At 40.5% G+C, this 19,662-nt stretch overlaps 1 protein-coding gene across 3 annotated transcripts in view; it reads left to right on the top strand.

Annotated features, from left to right (window-relative positions):
- Positions 1 to 18,010, top strand: part of Dock10 (dedicator of cytokinesis 10) — a 199,647-nt gene extending 181,637 nt beyond the window's left edge. For 2 of the 3 annotated variants that reach the window (XM_090354914.1, XM_090354916.1), the window contains exons 51-56: positions 6,202 to 6,348; positions 8,814 to 9,024; positions 10,620 to 10,810; positions 12,959 to 13,059; positions 13,262 to 13,400; positions 17,295 to 18,010. In XM_090354914.1, coding sequence (XP_090211040.1) covers positions 6,202 to 6,348; positions 8,814 to 9,024; positions 10,620 to 10,810; positions 12,959 to 13,059; positions 13,262 to 13,400; positions 17,295 to 17,411 — 906 coding nt within the window. In that variant the 3' untranslated portion in view covers positions 17,412 to 18,010. Of the gene's footprint in view, positions 1 to 6,201; positions 6,349 to 8,813; positions 9,025 to 10,619; positions 10,811 to 12,958; positions 13,060 to 13,261; positions 13,401 to 14,649; positions 14,726 to 17,294 lie in introns of all 3 variants that reach the window. The other variant, XM_090354915.1, reaches the window with a different exon arrangement.
- Positions 18,011 to 19,662: the final 1,652 nt, after the last annotated feature.

Below are 19,662 nucleotides of genomic sequence, written 5' to 3'. Positions count from 1 at the left end.
ATCCTGCCATTTCTGGAACTAAACTGTTTATTCCAGCGATCCGAATTACAAAAATGTATCTTGTTTCGTATGCATTGCTTCTTTGCAGAGGTAGAAGATATATTCTGAAAACTTTGCGCACACACACACACACACACACACACACACACACACACACAGAGTAATATAGAAATCCTATCTTTTTAATAGTTATAAAGTAGATTTGACATAGGAGATTGCTTGCTTATTTCAGGCATATTAGCATATTAGTAAGATGAGTTGAGTCTGAATTTCAAACACTAGAGAGCTAGCTGGTGACGGGGTCCTTTTCAGAATCCTGCAAAGACTTTTCCTCTTGCCAAGGAGTATCTTGAAGAAATGGCGTTCTCTGTGAGGGCCTCTGAGTATTCTCAGTGATAATGATAATAATTCCCAAGGCAAAATACAAACAAGAATAAATCTTTATCTGGGAGATAACAGCTCCAGAAATTCAGAAAGTAGCAAGATAAGAAATTTAGAAAATAAGCCAAGGTAAAAATGACCTCTCAAACTGAGAAGAAACTTTTGAACCACATACAATAGCCTATCTTTACCCATTTTTGCCTACATAAAATGGCAACTTCCTGTAGTTTTGTATAATTACTGCCCATGAACTTCTTTCACTATGCAAGCTTTATTCCTCTCAGCTTTCATTGTCTGCTGAGTACATACTTTGTGTAATTCTTTTAATTTCTTCATGCCTCTGTACTACATAAATATTTTATTTATAAATTTGGGTTCATAAATCCTTAACTCACCTACTAAAAGAATACTTGAAAAAAAAATCCTGTACTAAAAAGACCGGTGGGGAAGGAGTATGTGCCACAGGGAATGACCAGGAGAAATACTTTCCAATGACCCAACTTTGTTGTTGTTGTTTTTTCAGATTCTCTATAAAGCATTCTGATAGCAAACCTAACATTTTTTTTCTTTTTTAATGATGCTAGGCTTCTCAGTGGTCCTTGATTTTTAAAATTAGCTTGAGATTAAAGGACAACATATTCATAAATATGCCATCCACACAGTTTACCTAAGCATGGCTTTCTACAAACTCAACCCTCAGCTCCCTGTGAGCAAGGAAACACATAGAATTTGTCCAGATAACCAGCAAATTAGAGCCTCAGGAGCAAAGTGCTAATTGTTTTTAGTGCCTGTCCCAGGGCACAAAATGGCAAGTGTGAACTCAACAAGAGCAGGCAATTAACTCCATCCTTTCACACCAGTAGATGATGAATAAATGCAAAATAGATTTGCACATCTTCCCAAACTGAACATGTTCAGAATGAATGTTCCAGAGACCTAACATGAATTTTTGACTGCATGATTAGCATAATCCTCTTGGTCAGAAATAATGGTGTTTTATTCATAATGGTGCTTTATGTCCCTATAAAATTCACCTTTTTAACATCTCTTGCAATCATGTTAAAAGAACTATAGGAATATAATGTTCAATAGGCTTTTGTCCTCAATAAAGACCTTTGCCTACCTGTTTTAATATCTTGTGTAACTAGTGCTTGCATTTTATTGCATCGGCTAACAGATTTACTACTAATAGTGTTTACAATGAACAAAAAAATAAGTTGAGAACTTTTCTACCACATCATTTGACTTTTTAAAAATGCAAGTCTTACCCAGAAAAATCTTATATAGTACCTGATATCATTGCTTATGGAAATTTTATATATACCCTAGGTAAGGCACCCTCCCTCAAATTTCCTGAAAAATTCATGTCCAGAGTAATCAAACAGCAATACAAATGAGCCATAAGTTATAAGCAATGAAACCCTAATCCTTGATGGTTTGCGCGAAAATAAGCAAGTGAGGGTCCATTGCCTAACTTCAAAGACCAAATGCCCCTAGAATTTCCTAGCTGAAAGACCTGGTGGAATGTAGGTTATGCATCAGAGGATAGAGACTCCGTGACTGTGTGGACACATCTTAGAAGCTGATTGAAAAGAACTCCAAAGGAGGAGGGCAGGCATATTGTAGAAAAAATTCTATCATTTCTACTTGAACCTGTGATATATATCCTTGCAGTTCCTCACCGATAAGAATTTACTAATCTTGACCATAAATTGCTGATTATATATATATAGTCAACATCATAATCAAGTTCATATTTACCTAGAACCATTTCTCTGTATTTTTGAAGCTTCTTTTCTTGAAGCCTTGGCCTATTATGACATTTTGCCAACCTCTCCTCTGTGCATTGGAATGCATGGAAATGCATTCTTGAAATGCTTTCTTTTGTTTGTGCAGATCCATGGACTATGTTAGCACATTTATGTTTGACATTTTAAGATTCTAGTAGCTAGGAGAGCATCTAAGGAGCCAGTGATTAGTTTCTTATGCATTTTTATCCTGACTTATTGACTTGAAGTCCTATAATCTATGTATGTTAATGACCCAGATTCAAAGACCTGGTAAGTTAGAAGGCATTTGTTGGATTGCCAAGTGGACAGGGCATACAGAGGCTCTATTTTCCATTGCCTTGAAATGCAGTCAGTTCTTAATTCTAGAGCTCTAGCAAAGAGAAAACTACCTCTCCCTGACTTTCTAACACATGTGTCCCATTCATAAACCACTCATTATATACAGAATTAGAACAGACACTGTCCTTCAGAGAGTACCCTATAGCTTAGTGGTTTATGCTTTGATGGGTTTGTTTGTTTGTTTGTTTTGTTTTTTTGGTACAAGGTAAAAATATTTTTTCACAGATGCCGTTTGGGTCCAGAGGACTTTATATAAACCATGGCAGACAGTGGGTTAAATTCTGTCTTCTCCCCTCCTCACTCTTTCATACTCATCTTGTAAAAAAAAGAAAAAACTTAGTACGATTTCTTTCCATAGTCATAGAAGTACAAGTTCTTATCAAAATACTGAAATGATCAGCAAGCCACTTTTTTTTAAGTAAGGAAAACCTCAATTCTAATGCAAGGAAAACAAAAGGTATGTATCCCTGAGCACTTGAAACTACATTAAGAGCCAGACAACCGTGGCTCACACCTGGAATCCTAGCAGCTCAGGAGGCTCAGATCTGACGGTTGTGGGTCAAATTTTGTCTGTGCAGGAATGTTCATGAGATTCTTATCTCAAATTAAACTACAAAAAGTGGATGTATGGCTCACTGGTAGATCACCAACTTTGGGCAAAAAAGGGATAAGGGAAAATGCCAGGCCCTGAATTTAGGCCTCAGTATTGGCAGAAGAAAAGTAAAACTGATTGTATTAAATTGTTTACCTGCCTATGTCTTAGAACTCAGATTGCTATAGAAAGGGCCATTTTGTGTTGTTGCTACTAGCATCATCATAGCTAAGACTGGCCACACAGCCTTCCAGCAGGTTGCTGGCTCTATACCTTTTCTGTCCTGTAGACTCAAGAGTAGTTATAAAAGGTCAAGATTGTAACCAAGTCCTCCCAGGGCGTGATGATAACTGTAAAAACCCTGCTTCCTTCCACTCACTTTTGGCTAACTCTGAATTTGGAAATTAGTCAGGGGAAATACTCTCTCGGGTCTCTTCATACTAATTTTCATGCCATGGTGGAAAAAAGTCTTTTTTCTGAAACTCAAAGGCATATTTTCTTTTGCCTCATTGAAACTGAAGTTGTAAATGTTGCTTTAGCAGAGGCCCAGTGAGGATTCTATGTGATGGCTTTAGAAGTCAGATCTCTCTGATGTGTCAACTTGTCAATTTTTGCCACTAACTTCTGACCTTGAATCAGACAAATCTCCACAAAGACAGCCGCCCCATGAAAACACAGCCGGCAGGAAGTCACGTGGGAAGGGGGTCAGATCTGCTCCACTCTGTTCCATTTAAGGGAAGATGGGGCTTTAAAGCTTTCGCCATCAGATATCACTTTCTAGCAGTTCAGGATCTGTTATTTGGGGTCTCGAACATTTGTTCTTCAAAGAAATTATTCAAAAACAAAACTCTCTAACCAGGATCCAGTGGCTCATAACTATCATCTTAGCTATTTAAGAAGTTGAGGTCTCTGAAGATACTTCATGGGTGAAAGCCAACCAACCATTGTGAATAAATCTGAGAAACATCTACCTTCAATTAACTAGCAAAAAAAAATAAAAACAAAAACAAAAAAACTGGAAATAGAAATGTGGCTCAAATGATAGAGCTCCCCAGCCATTAACAAGTAAAACTAAGTGAGAGTGCAAGACCCTGAGTTCAGTGCCCAGCACAAGCACAAAATTAGCAAAAAATATCATAACAAATCCATCTTTACTAAAAACTGCATGAGATCTCTTCTAGCTATATCTAGAGCAAATATACCTTTTGTGTGTATGTGTATATATATGTATATATATACATGCGTACATACATGTATATGTATATTTGTATACATGTCATCTGCAAACAGTTTTTTGTTCATCTATTCACTTATTCAACAATTAAGTAACCTTCTCCTATAGACCAGACAGCATCAAGGCCAGACACAGAATATGCACTGTTGAATCAGACATGTTTCCTGAGAGCCCAAAGTCAATTAGGAAGATAAACAATATGACACACAATTTGTGGCTTGACAAGAATTGTTCTGGGATGCTGTTCTGTCTGGATGCTGGTGGCAGAGATCAAGGATGTGTAGTTCAAGGCCAGCCCAGGCATGAAAGTCAAAAAGTCCACGAGACTCAGCCAATAGCTGGGCGATGCTTGGTGGCTGGAGACAATGGCCCACACGTGTCATCCCCAGTGACACTGGAAGTATAAATAGGAGGATTGCGGTCTAAGCCAGCCTGAGCATAAAATCCAGGCCCTATCTCAAAAGTAATCAACGTGAAAAGGCTCATGAGAAGGCTCAAATGGTAAGAATGCTTGCCTGGCAAGTGCAATGCCCTGAAGTCAATCCCCAGTAGTCATACAGCAAAAGGAACAGGTGTTGGACATGTACCTTGTGCTTTGGCTTTTGCAATGCACTATCATCTTATGATACACAGCTCCATATAAACAGTGATGACATTTAATTGTGTACACGTGTTTTCAGTGACACAACACCAAACAGATTCCAGTTTAATCAGTGTGGTTGGATTGCTTCATATCCACCATAAAGTAAAAAAGTGCAGAGCATGAAGGCAGTGTGTCCAGGGTGCTTTCATAAGAAGTAAATATTTTCAGCCCAAAATGATCATTTTTTTGTTTGTTTGTTTTTTCTTTTTTTTAATTTTTTAATATTTTTATTGTAATTAATAAAAATATAACTAAAGTTTCTTTTTTGACCTCTTTACCCAGCTTCAAAGTCCATCTCTTTGCAGGTAAACTGCAGTCAGAAGAAACCACATAAAATCATTTTTTCTCCTCTCAAATTCATTAGTATTCTGAGGCCATATGTACTCCACAGGAAAAACACGCTGTCTCTTCAAAGAGAATGAATTATAAAGACTTTCTCAGTTATCTTCAGATAATGGAATCTTTTCCTTTCCTGGCTTCAAACCAGACAGATTCATAGAGGCTAAATCTTCCTTGCCCTTTTAGAATAAAAATGATGGCATGGTTGCTATTTTTAATCCTGTACGATTTAGATTTTCTAGAGGGCAAAAGATATATTATCAAAGTACATTGGGTAATTATGTTACATATAACTAAACATTATCAGGTGCCTGAATTCATTGTTATTAATGTAAAGCTATTTTTAATTGCAGTAATTGGGAATACACCCAGTATAACTTCTGTCGCGACAATATAAAATGTCATGAGTTTTCATCCAAAATGGTGTGAGATGAATGCAAACCCATTTCAATAACTTTACATACCACATACTGTTCTATGATAGTTTCAAAGATCTGTAGAATACTATATTTTAAATGATATCGAATACTTTGAATAATGCCAAACATTAGTCTAGATTGTATATTCTACTGAATTCTGCCAGCAGAGGGCACTCCTCTTCCAAAATATCTGTGAGAAGATATTGCCATTGATTTCTACACAGAAAAAAAATATGAGTAGGACAATTCAAGTTCTTTGACTAGGTTTTTGGGAAGTTTGCCTTTGTTTTCTTCCTTTTTTCTTCTTTTCTGACTTGGAATTTTACAATATGCTAATCAATGACTTGGCTGAAAACCCAAAAACTAAATATGTCTTTTGAAAAAATGAGTTTATTATAATTGGCTTCTGGTGTACAATCAGTGCTCTGTAATAATGTCAGTGGTTCGTTGTGTATCTTCCATAGGGTTTTTTTGAAGAAGAAGAAGGTAAAGAGTACATCTATAAAGAGCCCAAGCTAACAGGGCTTTCTGAGATTTCTCAAAGGTTACTCAAACTCTATGCAGATAAATTCGGAGCAGACAATGTAAAGATAATCCAGGACTCCAATAAGGTAAGGGATACTCAGTGTTATGCAAGTACTATCATGTGACTTAGCATTTTTGTTTGTTGTCTTCTTACTGTGGTTATTATTTAAATATTTTGCCTAATTGGGCAATTACCTACTAATAGTATGTTGAGTGTTTTGCAGCCAGTTGTTTTTTTTTTTCTTTTATGGTCAAAAACACTGATTTTTTTTCTGAGAAGTCCTCTTAGAAACATTTCACCAAATCCACTACTTCTTCCATAGATAATTTATATTTGAATAATAATTAAAATGTTAATATGATTGGTTCTAAAGGCAGACTTAGAGAAAATAACCAAGTTGAAAATACTTATTCAATAAGGGAGTTGTTGGTGGAGCTGTGACTCAAGTGGTAGAGCACTAGCCTTAAGTCATAAATTTAAGCTAAGGGATAGTGCCCCAACCCTGGGTTCAAGCACCTATACAAATGGAAAAAAAAGTATTTGTCTCTGGGCCACATACCACTTTTGTGAGCTATTTTCTACACTAGACTAAACCAGTCTTGTCATGAAAACAGTTTCACAATTGGCTCCATAAAACAAATGTTTACACCTCATGAAATTACTTTGAATCTTCTTGTATGTTCTCCATCACTTAACCAGCCTTTGGTAGCACCATGATATGGCAGACCCAAAAACAAAGAGCACAGAATTTATTCCTCTCAGACATTCTGGTCACATGGAGATAGGAAGAGAAGCCTTTGTGAAATTAGTCCATTCAGTAGAATGCAATGGTCCCCCATTGCCAAGCAGTCCACGAATAAACAGAACACATGACTCTCTATAAACTGATTCTGTAGTGCTACCCAGAGCAAGTGACCTTTGAGTTGGGATGGTAGGGTGAAAAGACATTCTGTGAAGCCCAGAACATGCAATGACAGGAAAGCAAAAGCAGATGTACTTAGAAAATCGCAATATGGATTCTTCCAATGAAAGCTCCTAGCCTTGAAAATGGATTCTGTCTTTGAGAGACAGGTTTGATAGGGAATATTAAAAAAAAAAAAGGAACAGAAAAGACTGCTAAGTATACAATGGTATATTTTTGTTCCTCTCTTCTTTTACAAAACTGGCATTTGAAGGTGTCTAAGCAGGAGACTGGAGATGATATTGTATAAACATGATCCTCATTCTCTGTTGGAAGGGTTCAGTCTCATTCTCTGTACAGGCAGACAGAACTACTGTGATACAGTTGTTGGTAAGAGGAGGAAAATGGCATATCTGACATTAGTGTAACATGGATTTATATTCTTCCACATGACCATTTACCAGCTAGTGATCTTGGTAAAAGCTAGGCCTCTCTGAATCCCTATTCTTAATCTGATTAGTTTATAATAACATTACAAAGAGAAAGGTGAATGGGGTTCCTCAAATCTATGGAAATGAATGGCCTTGCTTGGGCAGAAAGAAACTTGGAGAAAGGTTTTTAAAAGATTCCTCAAGATGTTATTAGAAGAGAGGCTGAAAAGCATCCTCTTTAAATTCAAAGGCGAGTCAAAATAATTTCTTTAGATATGGTCAGGACACTCTCCCTGTCTTCCTTCAGTTGTCCAGCCAATACAGTTAGCAATAGGCTACGGTGGCTTAAGTCTATAACCCTGCATAATTAGGAAGTAGAACCCAGGAGAGCACTGTTTAAGTCCAGCCTGGGCATACAAGTTCACAAAACCCCATTTCTACCTATGGTTGGGCATGATGTATCATGCCTATGATCTCAGCTACAGGGGAAGCCCAATGTCTGGGGGCACTGGTTTGTTCCTTTCATCCCCAGAGACATGAAGAACAAGAGCGAGGATCACTCAGCCTAGGTCAGCTCAAGCCTAAAGCAGGACCCTACCTTGAAAAGGAACAGTGTGAATGGGGTTGAAAATGTGGCTCAAGGGGTATCATGCCTACCTAGCTAGCCCCAGGTCCTAAGTACAATTCCCTGTACTGCCCAATGGGATGAGATGATTTGTTGCTGATAAGAAAATAAATTTGGATTCAGAAAACACAAAACTTAGCCATTATAAAACAGGCTAACTCAGTTGATCTGGCAAAAAGACAGATAATTTCCCTCCCCATTACAAACCCAAAGCCAAGGGCACCAGTCTGAATACATGGCTACATCCGAGAGGGATAAGGAGAAATTGGTTTCCAGTTTCATGAGGCTTCATTCCACACAGAAGCAAATTTGGGGCCATCATTATAGGAGAAAAAATAAATGGAAGATTAAATAATCTTTCCTAGCCAGGCTCTTAAACATTGCAAAGACCTTCAGCACTTGTCAGGCTGGCTCCAGCTCTGCTGCTGGGTTGCTTGATGGCTGTCAACCACGTTTTCGGTGGCCCTTCCACTTTGACAGGATGCCATCACCCGCTTTCCACTAGGATGCCATCCAGGGAAACCAGAGCTTCCCTCCTGTCCTTCAAAATCACATTGGCTCCCTGCTGCTGCACTGATCATGTGTTCTCACAGGTAAACCCCAAGGAATTAGACCCCAAGTACGCCTACATCCAGGTTACCTACGTCACACCATTCTTTGAAGAAAAGGAAATCGAGGACCGGAAGACAGATTTTGAAATGCATCACAACATCAACCGCTTTGTGTTTGAGACACCCTTCACGCTGTCCGGCAAGAAGCACGGGGGCGTGGCGGAGCAGTGCAAGCGAAGGACCATCCTCACAAGTAAGTACAGAGCCCAGGTGGCCACACACCCAAGGGCGCCAGGCCAGTACACGCCTGTCGTTAGTTTAGGGTCCTCAGATCTCAGCCTCCTGAGTCACTAGGATGACAGGTATGAGCTACCAGTGCCCAGTTTAAGGTTCCTGGAGAAGGAAACTAGAGCAGAGTCTATCAATGGAGTTATGTCCCAGCCCTTCCTCTTCCCTTTAAACTGGATATTCACCAAGGTCATGATGTCCTGGAAAAAGCACAGATGCTGAACATTTCCCTCTGTCCCCAGTCTGTCAGGAGAATAGCTATCTGCATGTGTTTGGGGGCAAGATTGTACTCACTGAAATGCACATTCTTTATCTCTAAAATCAATGCAGACATTGGCCTGTAACGTCACACCCTTTGCCACTGACATCTGTTCTACGATTTTCTCATCCTGTTACTGAACAGACGATGCAGGAGTGTGTAGACGGTATAGGGGATTGTTCCAAATCCTGGCCATTCAAACTTTAAAAAAAAATAATAATAAAAACATGATTCTCAAGCACCTTGTACCTATAATCCAAGCTACTTAGGAAGCTGACATCTGACAATTGCAGTTCAAAGTCAGTCCGTATAGGCAAGTTCATGAGATGCTTCCCTCCACTTGGGCACAGCATAAAACAAGAACAAGGTACCCACAGAAGGGTCTGTGTGAAAGAAGGTGAAAACAGTCAGCAAGAATGGACATAAAGTGTTTCACAATTCACTGTCCTCTATTATTCAGCAGACACTGGCTGACTTCTCAATCATTAGAGGTCACCTTCATGAAATTGATCCAGAGATCATGTGATTTAAAAAAGGAAAACAATCAAACAATCAGGTGTTGGTGGCTCACACCTGTAATCCTAGCTTCTGACAATGAAACTCTTATCTTCAGTGAGGTAGCAGAAAGCGGGAAATGGAACTGTGGCTCAAGCTTTTGCTTAAGGACAGTGCCTAGAACCTGAGTTCAAGCCCCAGATGTGGCAAAAAAAAAAAAACCAAAGGACTGGGAGCATGAATGAAGCAAGAGAGTGACTGTTTAGCAACCATAAGACCTTGAGTTCAACCTCCCCAAAAAAATAAAATCAGAAAACAAGTGACCATATACTATTCAATGTGTTATTTCTTCAATCTTTAATGTGGGCTAGTGGAGATTTTGAGTTCCAGATTCCAAGGAAACTTGTAATCTACAATCTTTTTGCTGTTTGACTACTCTTAATATCCTGATCTCAATCAGGAGAGTCTCAGACTTGAAGAAGAAAAAAAAATAAGAAAAAGAGAGGTGAGATAACAAGGCCTTGAGTTCCAGCCCAACAACTAGCACAATAAAATAAGAACCTTCCTCCAGTCCTGAGGGGGAGCTCGTGTTAGGTAGCAAAGAAGAGGAAAGAAGCCAGGGCCAAAGCTAAGAAACATGAGAGAAGGCAGCCCCTGGGGGAAAAGTAACTCAGACTCCTCACACAAAAAAAACCACACAGATGGCATGCATGTGCCATGAAGGAAGATCAAGATCCTCTAGAGAGTTTCAGGGCAAACCGGGCTCCTCACTAACCCTTCAACCCCCTTCGTGTGGCCCTGTGCAGCAAGCCATCTGTTCCCCTACGTGAAGAAGAGGATCCAGGTCATCAGCCAGTCGAGCACCGAACTGAATCCCATCGAGGTGGCTATTGATGAAATGTCCAGGAAGGTTTCTGAGCTTAACCAACTCTGCACGATGGACGAGGTGGACATGATCCGACTGCAGCTCAAGCTGCAGGGAAGCGTCAGCGTCAAGGTTAGTGGCGCCTCTGGGTAAGGAGACATCTCCATGTCAGTCACTGGGAGTGATCCTAGCAGAGCAGTGTTGGCATGCGCGTTAGGGAGTATCCAGCCCCACTGCTGTGGTGCACACAGCACCCTGGGAATTTTTTACTTACAATGGATGGAAGAAACATTTGTGCTGTTTATGTTACCATCTCAAAGTTTCCTCTGAGGTCTGAACATTCTGTGCAGTTGAAATGCACATGGACAGTGCCAAGGACCCACAGAAACACCTTGTTTAGCTAAAATAAAATCTCCTTGCATCTCCACCTCTTCCTCCCATCCTAGCTTCTCTGGATATACCATATACCATATCTGCCTCCTAGTGACTGAATGGACCAGTGAGTAAGCATGGCATTCCCATTTCGGTCTGTCATGATGAGCCTTATAAAATTATTCTAAACCAAATTTAAAATTAATGCTTACTAATTCATAAAATGTATATTAGTGTTTATCAGGGTGGTGATAGGCAGCAGATGGAGAAGATATCAGATAGAGGAGAATCAACTCAATAAACTATTTGCCCAAGTGAGAAGAGCACTGAAGAAAGCCAGCCAGGCTGGTGCAGGGGCTATCCACGCTCCAGGGAAATAGCCAGACCATACCTGAACACACCAAGGGGCCAGGGCAGGGTGGAGCCAGGGCAGGCAGGGTCCCTGACAAGGAAGACACTTCAGCTCTTGCCTCAACTAGGGGCTGCAGGGAGCTGAGTAGGACCCTGATTGGTCTGGCCTAAGGAGAAGGCAGCGAAGCACAAAACTGAATCAGTAATCAAGACAGCAGTATATCTAACTGCATTGTTTCTAAATGTCTAAATTAATGCCCCTTCAAACCTAAGTACTGGTGTCTCCCTCCTGTAATCCTAGCTATGTAAGAGACTGAGATCTAAGGACTAAGGTTCGAAGCTGCCCAGGCAGAAAAATCTATGAGACTCTTATCTCCTGTTGACCACCAAAAAAATAGAATTGCCAGCATGGCCCAAGTAGCAGAGAGTCAACCATGACCCTATGTTCAAGACTGGGCACTGGCAAAAAATAAAAAGAACTTAATGTCCCAAATCTACAATGCATGAAGTATTGCACGTTTTTAACAGAGATAGGTCAGTGACTATACCTGGGAAAGCTGGAGTAGAGCCTGAGACAAAAGGAAAACTCAGAGAGGCTGGCTCTGAAACAGCACCCTTCATTCTTCCTGTCTGTGCTCCACCACTGGCTACCTCAAAAATAAAAATCTACCAGACAAGGTATACCTTACTCTTCTCTACACAAGTCAGTTTCATTGGCACATGGCTGAGTAGAAGATGGAGCTGGAAAAGAAAAGGAAAACAGCCAGAATCCATTGCTGCATCTTCACTGATAGGCCCAGAGCCCTGGAGTCTACTCAGATAAATACATTAGTACATTCCCTCTTTCACCCTATTCTTTCCTACCTCACAAAGCCAAGGGAAATAAACTCCTCTGCTGATGTGAGCTCACTCATGCATATAAGTGAAAATAGAAGCTGGTATTAGGGCTAGGTGAATGTAAGTGATACAGCACTCACATACTGGGTCCTAGGTTCGATGCCCAGCACTGAATACAAATACGGATGGTGTTGTGCATTCATTTAGCAAATCTGAAAAATACCTCCTTGGGCCAAAATTGAGGATTGGCTGTCAAATAGCACATAGTAACATGGATTCTCTGGCTGATACAGATACCACAACTCTATGGGATGGCTTTTCAAAATAGTTACATGTTTATTTTAATGTTACTGGAAGAGAAAGCCAACCTAGCACAAAATGGGAATTTAAAATCCAATTGAGTGTACTTCAGGATTGAGTTTCAAAGCTAGCCTGGGCAAAAAAATCCATGAGACTCTTACTTGGCAAAGCCATCAAGTAAAGAGGAGTTCAAGTAGCAGTGTGCAGACATGACACATGAGAAAGATCTGGAAAGGGAGAGGTGACAGGGAAGTCCAGAGGTCGGTCTGTCCCATTAGTGCATTAGTCCCAATTAGTCCCATTGTGTGCCCAACAGTCATGGTCCCTCGTGGTGACAGCATCAGCTGATATGCAGATGGTACAGTTGCCTGTAATTCCAGAAAGGAGACAGGTTGGCCTCATTCATTCTCTCCTCACTAGGTCAACGCTGGGCCAATGGCCTATGCACGAGCGTTCCTTGAAGAAACAAATGCCAAAAAATACCCTGACAACCAAGTCAAGCTCTTGAAGGAGATCTTCAGGTAAGAGTCTCTTTGTTTGTTAGACTAGTCTTCTCAAACTCCTTCACAGAGAGCAGCAAAATTATCCAGAAAACCACTCAACTGACTCTCTTCAAGGTGGTGGAGTTTGTCCATAGTCCACCTTGGACCTCAGAGTGACTAAACTGAACACAATGCCTCTGCCCATGACAAGTTGTAAATCTGTTTCCTATTATTGCTAAAGGCAATTTGCAGACGCATGTGGGCAGGCTCTGGATGTGAACGAGCGCCTCATCAAGGAGGACCAGCTGGAGTACCAGGAAGAACTGCGGTCCCATTACAAGGACATGCTCAGTGAACTCTCAGCAATCATGAATGAGCAGGTGAGCCACCTTCCTGACTGGACAGAGTTGGGGCAGGGAGGATATAGAAAGCACCTACCCAGAGCTGAAGGGCAGCGAGAGTCTCTGCTTACTGTAGAAATCACTGTCCCTTCATCTGCATGATGTTAATGAGTCATTCTGTCCTCCAACCAAGAAGAGATCAGATTAGAGAAAAGTCAACAGAAGAGAATATGACAATCCAGACACTCTGTAGTTGTTGACATGTGACTAGATGTTAGTTACAGAAGGATTAAGGAACAGAGCTTGAACTAGTTTAGGAGGCACTCCTAAGATACACTAGTCTCAGATACACTAGTCAGCCAGGCCATCTGGCCTGTTGATTTGCGTAAATATTTGGGAATATCATGAATATGAAAAGGCGTCAGGAACACCACGTTTTGCTGGAACACCTAGAGATTGCAGCCAAGTGACCACAGGACCCCACAAGTCTACAATATGTGATATGGAATTCTACCTATCTACCACTAGGGATCTCTGCAAAGCACTCAGAAAGAGCCTCATGAGTAGTCCTGGCTTTTGCCTACTGTCCTCTTGCACATGGAATTAAAACCCAACCCCTACCCTACCTTCAAGGAAGCCATGAACATGGGCCTGAATCCACCATGGCTTGCACTAAGTATGGCCATTCACATTGTTGGAGGGGAGCATTGCTAAAAATCACATCAGTGAAAGCCAAGAGTTACTTCCTTAACAAATCAGATGCACTCATACTCTACCTGGCCCTTCAGTCATCCAGGATCCGCTCCAGGAATTATACGTGTCCTTTACAGCACAGCTGAAAGGCAAATCTTGAACTAGTGTAGTAGTATTCCTACACACTACTCACTTACTAAAGGTTATCTGCCCTAACATAGCTCACCGTACTCACAGAACGTAACAAGTATTGAATCTGTTACTCTAACTGTATGCCCCCTGTGTTTGGCTTTCCTTCTTCTTTTCTACCTTCTTCCATCTGTACCTTTAAAAACTCCATAGTAGCTAGGGAAAGAAATATTTGGAGAGAATGAAATCCCACCAATGGCATTTCTCATAGAGGTAATGCTGGTTTGGGATCATTGAGGCATAATGGGAGGCATGGAGGAAATCATAAATCAGGGGATAAAACAAAGGGAACAGTGGCTATAATAAGTGGCAATGAACCATGGTGAAGTGATGCTTGTTTCCAGCTGTAATCATTTCTGCCCTTGAACCTTCTGGCAAATATGCTTTTCTCTTTTTTTCCTGGCAGCTCTGTCAAGGTCCGTGTTTATACAGCTTCTGTTCCTCTGTGTCTAGCATGTCCCTCAGTACTGTGAGCAAGAGTGGTATGTTTTTCTCTTCTTATGTGTCCTCTGTCTTCCATGGCCTTCTGTCCACGCCTCTCTTCCCAGCATTTCATGTCCTCCATCACCTTTGTATTACGCAGCTCATGCTCTGTAAGCTTGTATTCAATTATGAAACATGATGTCCATTTTAAGATAGGCAATGGAAATGGAAAAGCCTAATGATTAAAGCTAAACTTAAGAGCATAATTTTGTTTAATTCATACTCTACCAGCTTCTAACATGTTTTGGAACTCAATTTATTTCTAAAGCTATATTTCAAAGTCCTAAAGCAACAAAAAAATATAAAGGCCTAAACAGGAGAGAAAAATAATATTCCAGAACACTTACTCTAGATAAGTAAACATAGTAGTTCTGTTTCCTGGAAATTGACTTGAAGAGAAGAATCTAGTGCATTGCACAGCCTTATTAGCCAGGTGCTGGTGGCTTACCCCTGTAATCCTAACTTCTCAAGAGGCTAAGATCTGAAGATCATGGTTTGAGGCCAGCCCAGGCAAGAAGGTCCCTAAAATTCTTATCTCCAATTAATGGCCAAAAGGGCAGAAGCAGCAGTGTGACTCAATTGGTAGAGTTCTATCCTGAGTAGAAAGTTCAGAGACAGTGCTTACAGCCTGAGTTCAAGGCTCGGGATTTATAAAAATTGAAAATAGATCTGGTGGCAGAAATAATCAGCATGCATGAAGACCCGGGTTCGATTCCTCGGTACCACATACATAGAAAAAAGCCGGAAGTGGTGCTGAGGCTCAAGTGGTAGAGCTCTAGCCTTGAGAAAGTCCAAGGACATTGCTCAGGCCCTAAGCTCAAGTCCAGGACTGGCAAAAAAAAAAAAAAAAGAAATAATCAAACTTCTCTTGGTCCTGTGCTTGAGTAAGGATTTGTTATATAACTGATCATATAAAAGAACTCCTTCCCCTTCCTAAATATTCATGGAGTCATGACACAGCATGACAAAAGCATGGACTCAGGACACAACTACATAGAGAAAAAATGGAGCAAGAACTTCTCCAGAAGACTTTACAAAGCAGAAACTACTGAAATTGATAGACGGAAAAATAGAAAAGTAAAAATAGAACCATAGACTTCATTATGCGATTCACTCCAAGAGTTTCCAGAAAAATCTTAGCCAGAAGTGTGCTCTGCCACCACCTTTTGTGGCAAAAAAAAAAAAATTCTTCAGAAGAAGGGATGAGAATGGAATGGGATAAACACTGGGAAATGAAGGTGCAGATACCAAGTCATTTGATTGGCGAAAGGCAGTAGAGACAATCAAAAATGTTAAACAGATGAGGCTTCCTTTGTCTAAGGCCAAAATAATGCATGCAACTCTGGAGCATGAACACAAATGCCACTTTGTCAGTGATCACTGCACAGAGCAGCCTCAGGAAGTTAGCTAGGAAACACTGAGTATCTAATTTAAAATCTACACAAAGGAGCAGAAGTGTTCCCATCGGAGCAAGAGTGTGAGGTGTGGGATTAGAGCCTTGGAGACTCCGGAGAGCATTCTCATCGGGGAAATATTTGTGCTGAGCCTGTGACATTGATCACAAAATGTGTCACTAGCCTTTCATGCATGTGCTAACCACTGTGTCTGTGGATAGAGTTTCCCCTGGAAGAAGACGCTAATGGCTGTCACACAGCATGGTAATATGGGAAGGTGTAGGAAAATCTTCATACCCAGAACCTTAACTAGTCACTAAATATCTCCATTACTGTACCTGTGTTTGTGTATCATTATCTCATTAACTCTAAAGAAAAAATGTCATTTGACATAATATTTTTGCAGTCAAATCAGGTCAAGATTCGTTTTTGTTCCCTGTATATTTCCACTGATGCGAACATGTAAACAAGGTTTTCAGTTTCCTCTTTTTTTAACATTTTTTTCCACTAAATGAATGGTCATAAATATGTACACTAGAATGAATCCTAGGATTACCCAGACACATTTATAAGTAACATTCAGACATTTATAAAAATTAAGCTAAAGATTGCCATAATAACTATCATACGGCTTGGGAAAAGTCTTCTGATCTACTTTGACAAATGTGTTGTTATAAATGTATTTGAAATACCTGCTGGGGATGAGATATTACTGTTCCAGCCTGGTGCCCATGGCCACGCCCATAATCCTGGCTACTCAGGAGGCTGTGTTCTGAGGATTTCAGTTCAAAGTCAACCAGAGCAGAAAAGTCTGTGAGACACTTATCTCCAATTAGCCAGCAAGAGAGAGAGAGAGAGAGAGAGAGAGAGAGAGAGAGAGAGAGAGAGAGAGAGAGAGAGAGACAGACAGACAAAGAGAGAGAGATACAGCTGAAGTGCTTGAACAACAGTCTTAATTGTAAATGTCAAGCAGGAGCATAAGGCCCTGAGTTCAAACCTCAATACTGAGTTGGTGCCTCAATACTGGCACACACACACACACACACACACACACACACACACACACACACACACGCATGCACACACACATTTATCGAAATTAGTGTTCTGAGTTGTGATAGCTCTCTAGTTTCTCATTAACTCTTTGTCACCATGTGATTTGTGTTGTCTAAAGATTACGGGCAGGGACGACCTAGCAAAGCGCGGAGCGGAGCGACCCTGCACTCGTGTAATTAGCAAGGCCACACCAGCTGCACCCACAGTGTCCATCTCCCCCAGCACTGAAGTGTGAGCTCAGCCCTGCAGAAGGAGACACAGCTCTCAAGGAATTCTCTCAGCTGGCAACTTGTCCTGGGGAAGAGACACAGACATTTAATTTATTTGAAGTTTTTCTGGTGTGAATATTTTTGTTTACCTCGCTAGCTTGAGAATTTTGCAAGCCTATGAATTTGCACATTTTCCGTATGTCTTCTTTTATCGTTTTGTTTTCTTGAGCACTGTTGATCAAGTGAAGCTGAATATCTGCCATGAAATGCCAATGAATGTTCAGCTCAAAAGCAAATCCCAAGTTTTGCTGTTGGATATAATAGGTTCAAGACCCATTCCATATACACATATTTTAAAGGTCAAAGTAAATGTTTTTGTAACATTTTAAGGATATTTCCGATGTAAATACAAGATTGTAAAATATATGGTTTTTACCAAATTTAAAAGAATGTTTTTAGTTATTACTTTCAACAGTACTAAAATCATATGAATAACATTTCAGATACCACTATATTGAAATATTTGTGTATGTGTAAAAAACGTGTTGATAAATACTAATCTTCAAAGTTGGTGAAGTTCTTTTATTTGTAATATATGTGCTTTTAAATGCAATGGGATGTGAAATTATAGAGATATTTTGTTGTTGTTAATAGCAAGTAAAAATACAGTTACTTTGCATTTGGTTTCTTCCTATTTATTTATTTATTTATGGTTTTGAAATAGCCGAGGCTATCCTTGAACTCGCGATCCTCTTGCTTCCCCTACCCCATACACACACTTGCCACAAGTGCTAGTATTACATGCATGTCCTACCACGCTGGTATGATACCAAAAATGGGTGAGTTAATGTTACAAGCGGCTGGTTACAGGGCTTTTGAAGGCAATTCTACACTCAGCATTCAAGAAACCTTACCAAGAAGTCAGAGAACCTCCCATGGATGGACTAAACTGATCAGGGGTTCCCAAGCTAGAATAGCATTAGAATGACTTGGGGAAAACATGATGGACAAGAATGCTCTGGTTGTGGGTCATATGGATCATATGGTTACAAGCACTGTTTACAATTCTTCCATTTTCTTCACTCTACAAGCTCCTGCTAGGACTGCCTTTTTCTGCCTCTTTGGAGTTAGCATGACCCTATGACTTGGTAAAGCAACTGAATTATGAAGTAGAGACCAGTGGCCATGACACTTTTCGATTAACTTCAAAAACAGCCAGGAGGTGGTAAGCCGTCTTCCTCCCAAAGCACAGGAAATGGAGCCTAACTGAGCCTCAGTCCACTAGCATCTACCGTGAGGGACCTGCACTTACCCAGCTTCCTGATAATCTCACAGATCATAGCTTCTCAGTGACTAATTCTGCTCTGTGCTGTAGTGGTCCCAAGACATGAGAGCTGACCACTGCCACATTATTAGCTTAAAATAAAGCACACCTTTGGTACATTGTGCTTTCTGGCTGGCCTCAGTCAACACTATGCTCTAACCATCTTATACCCAGTAAGCTTTTCTCCATCCTGGAGCCCAGAGGCTTGGGTGATCAGCTAAAGGTCCAATACATATTTTCTATCACCATCAAACCATTGGGAATGGACTATCATGGCAGTGGAGCCCAGTGTGCAGGCCTTCATGACTCTGAGTCAGGAGATGGCACTGAGTCCCAGACTAATTCATTACCTTCTGCACAATAGTATAATGCAGTGATCTGATTTTGAATTACCATGACAAATGTACTATATGCTCTTTTTCATTGATCTAAAGATGAAAAGAGGGTAAAAAAACATAAAATGAAGACATATAAAAATTTTCCTTGAAATATCCCTCAAATTAGCTCAGTTGAAAAAAAAACTAGTAGTTAATCCCCCAGAAAGATGGGAACTAATCCTTAGATAACCAATGTAGCAAAAGTAGCTGTAGGATGCATGCTGTCAGTGTGGGAAGTAAACACATGGTGACAGTGTGTGGTGTCATTTGCCCTCGCTCTGTCTCCTCGTCCTGTAATGACCCTACTCCACAGCCACCACTTTCCATCCTCATTTCAAAGTGGCCAGATTGTTAAGGAAATAAACTTGTTTCTTCTGTTGTGTTACCAGCAACCTCATCCCTGTCAGCTCTCAGAACACCTCTCTACTTCATATTCACGCTATGAATGGAGCAGTCAGCATGTCACCTTGTGATCGTGCATAGCTCTCAGTGGGATTCAGCTGGGAAAACACACAGAGCATCCTACTGGGATGCTGTTTGGCTACGTTACTGTAGGAAGATTTCACCATATCCATG

This window comes from Megascapheus bottae, chromosome 21 (genome assembly GCF_031878675.1).
Source record: "Megascapheus bottae isolate mThoBot1 chromosome 21, mThoBot2.hap1, whole genome shotgun sequence".
In the NCBI taxonomy this organism is placed as follows: Eukaryota; Metazoa; Chordata; class Mammalia; order Rodentia; family Geomyidae; genus Megascapheus; species Megascapheus bottae.
Note: the sequence above shows the minus strand (reverse complement) of the source record. Positions and strands in the feature narration are given on the sequence as shown.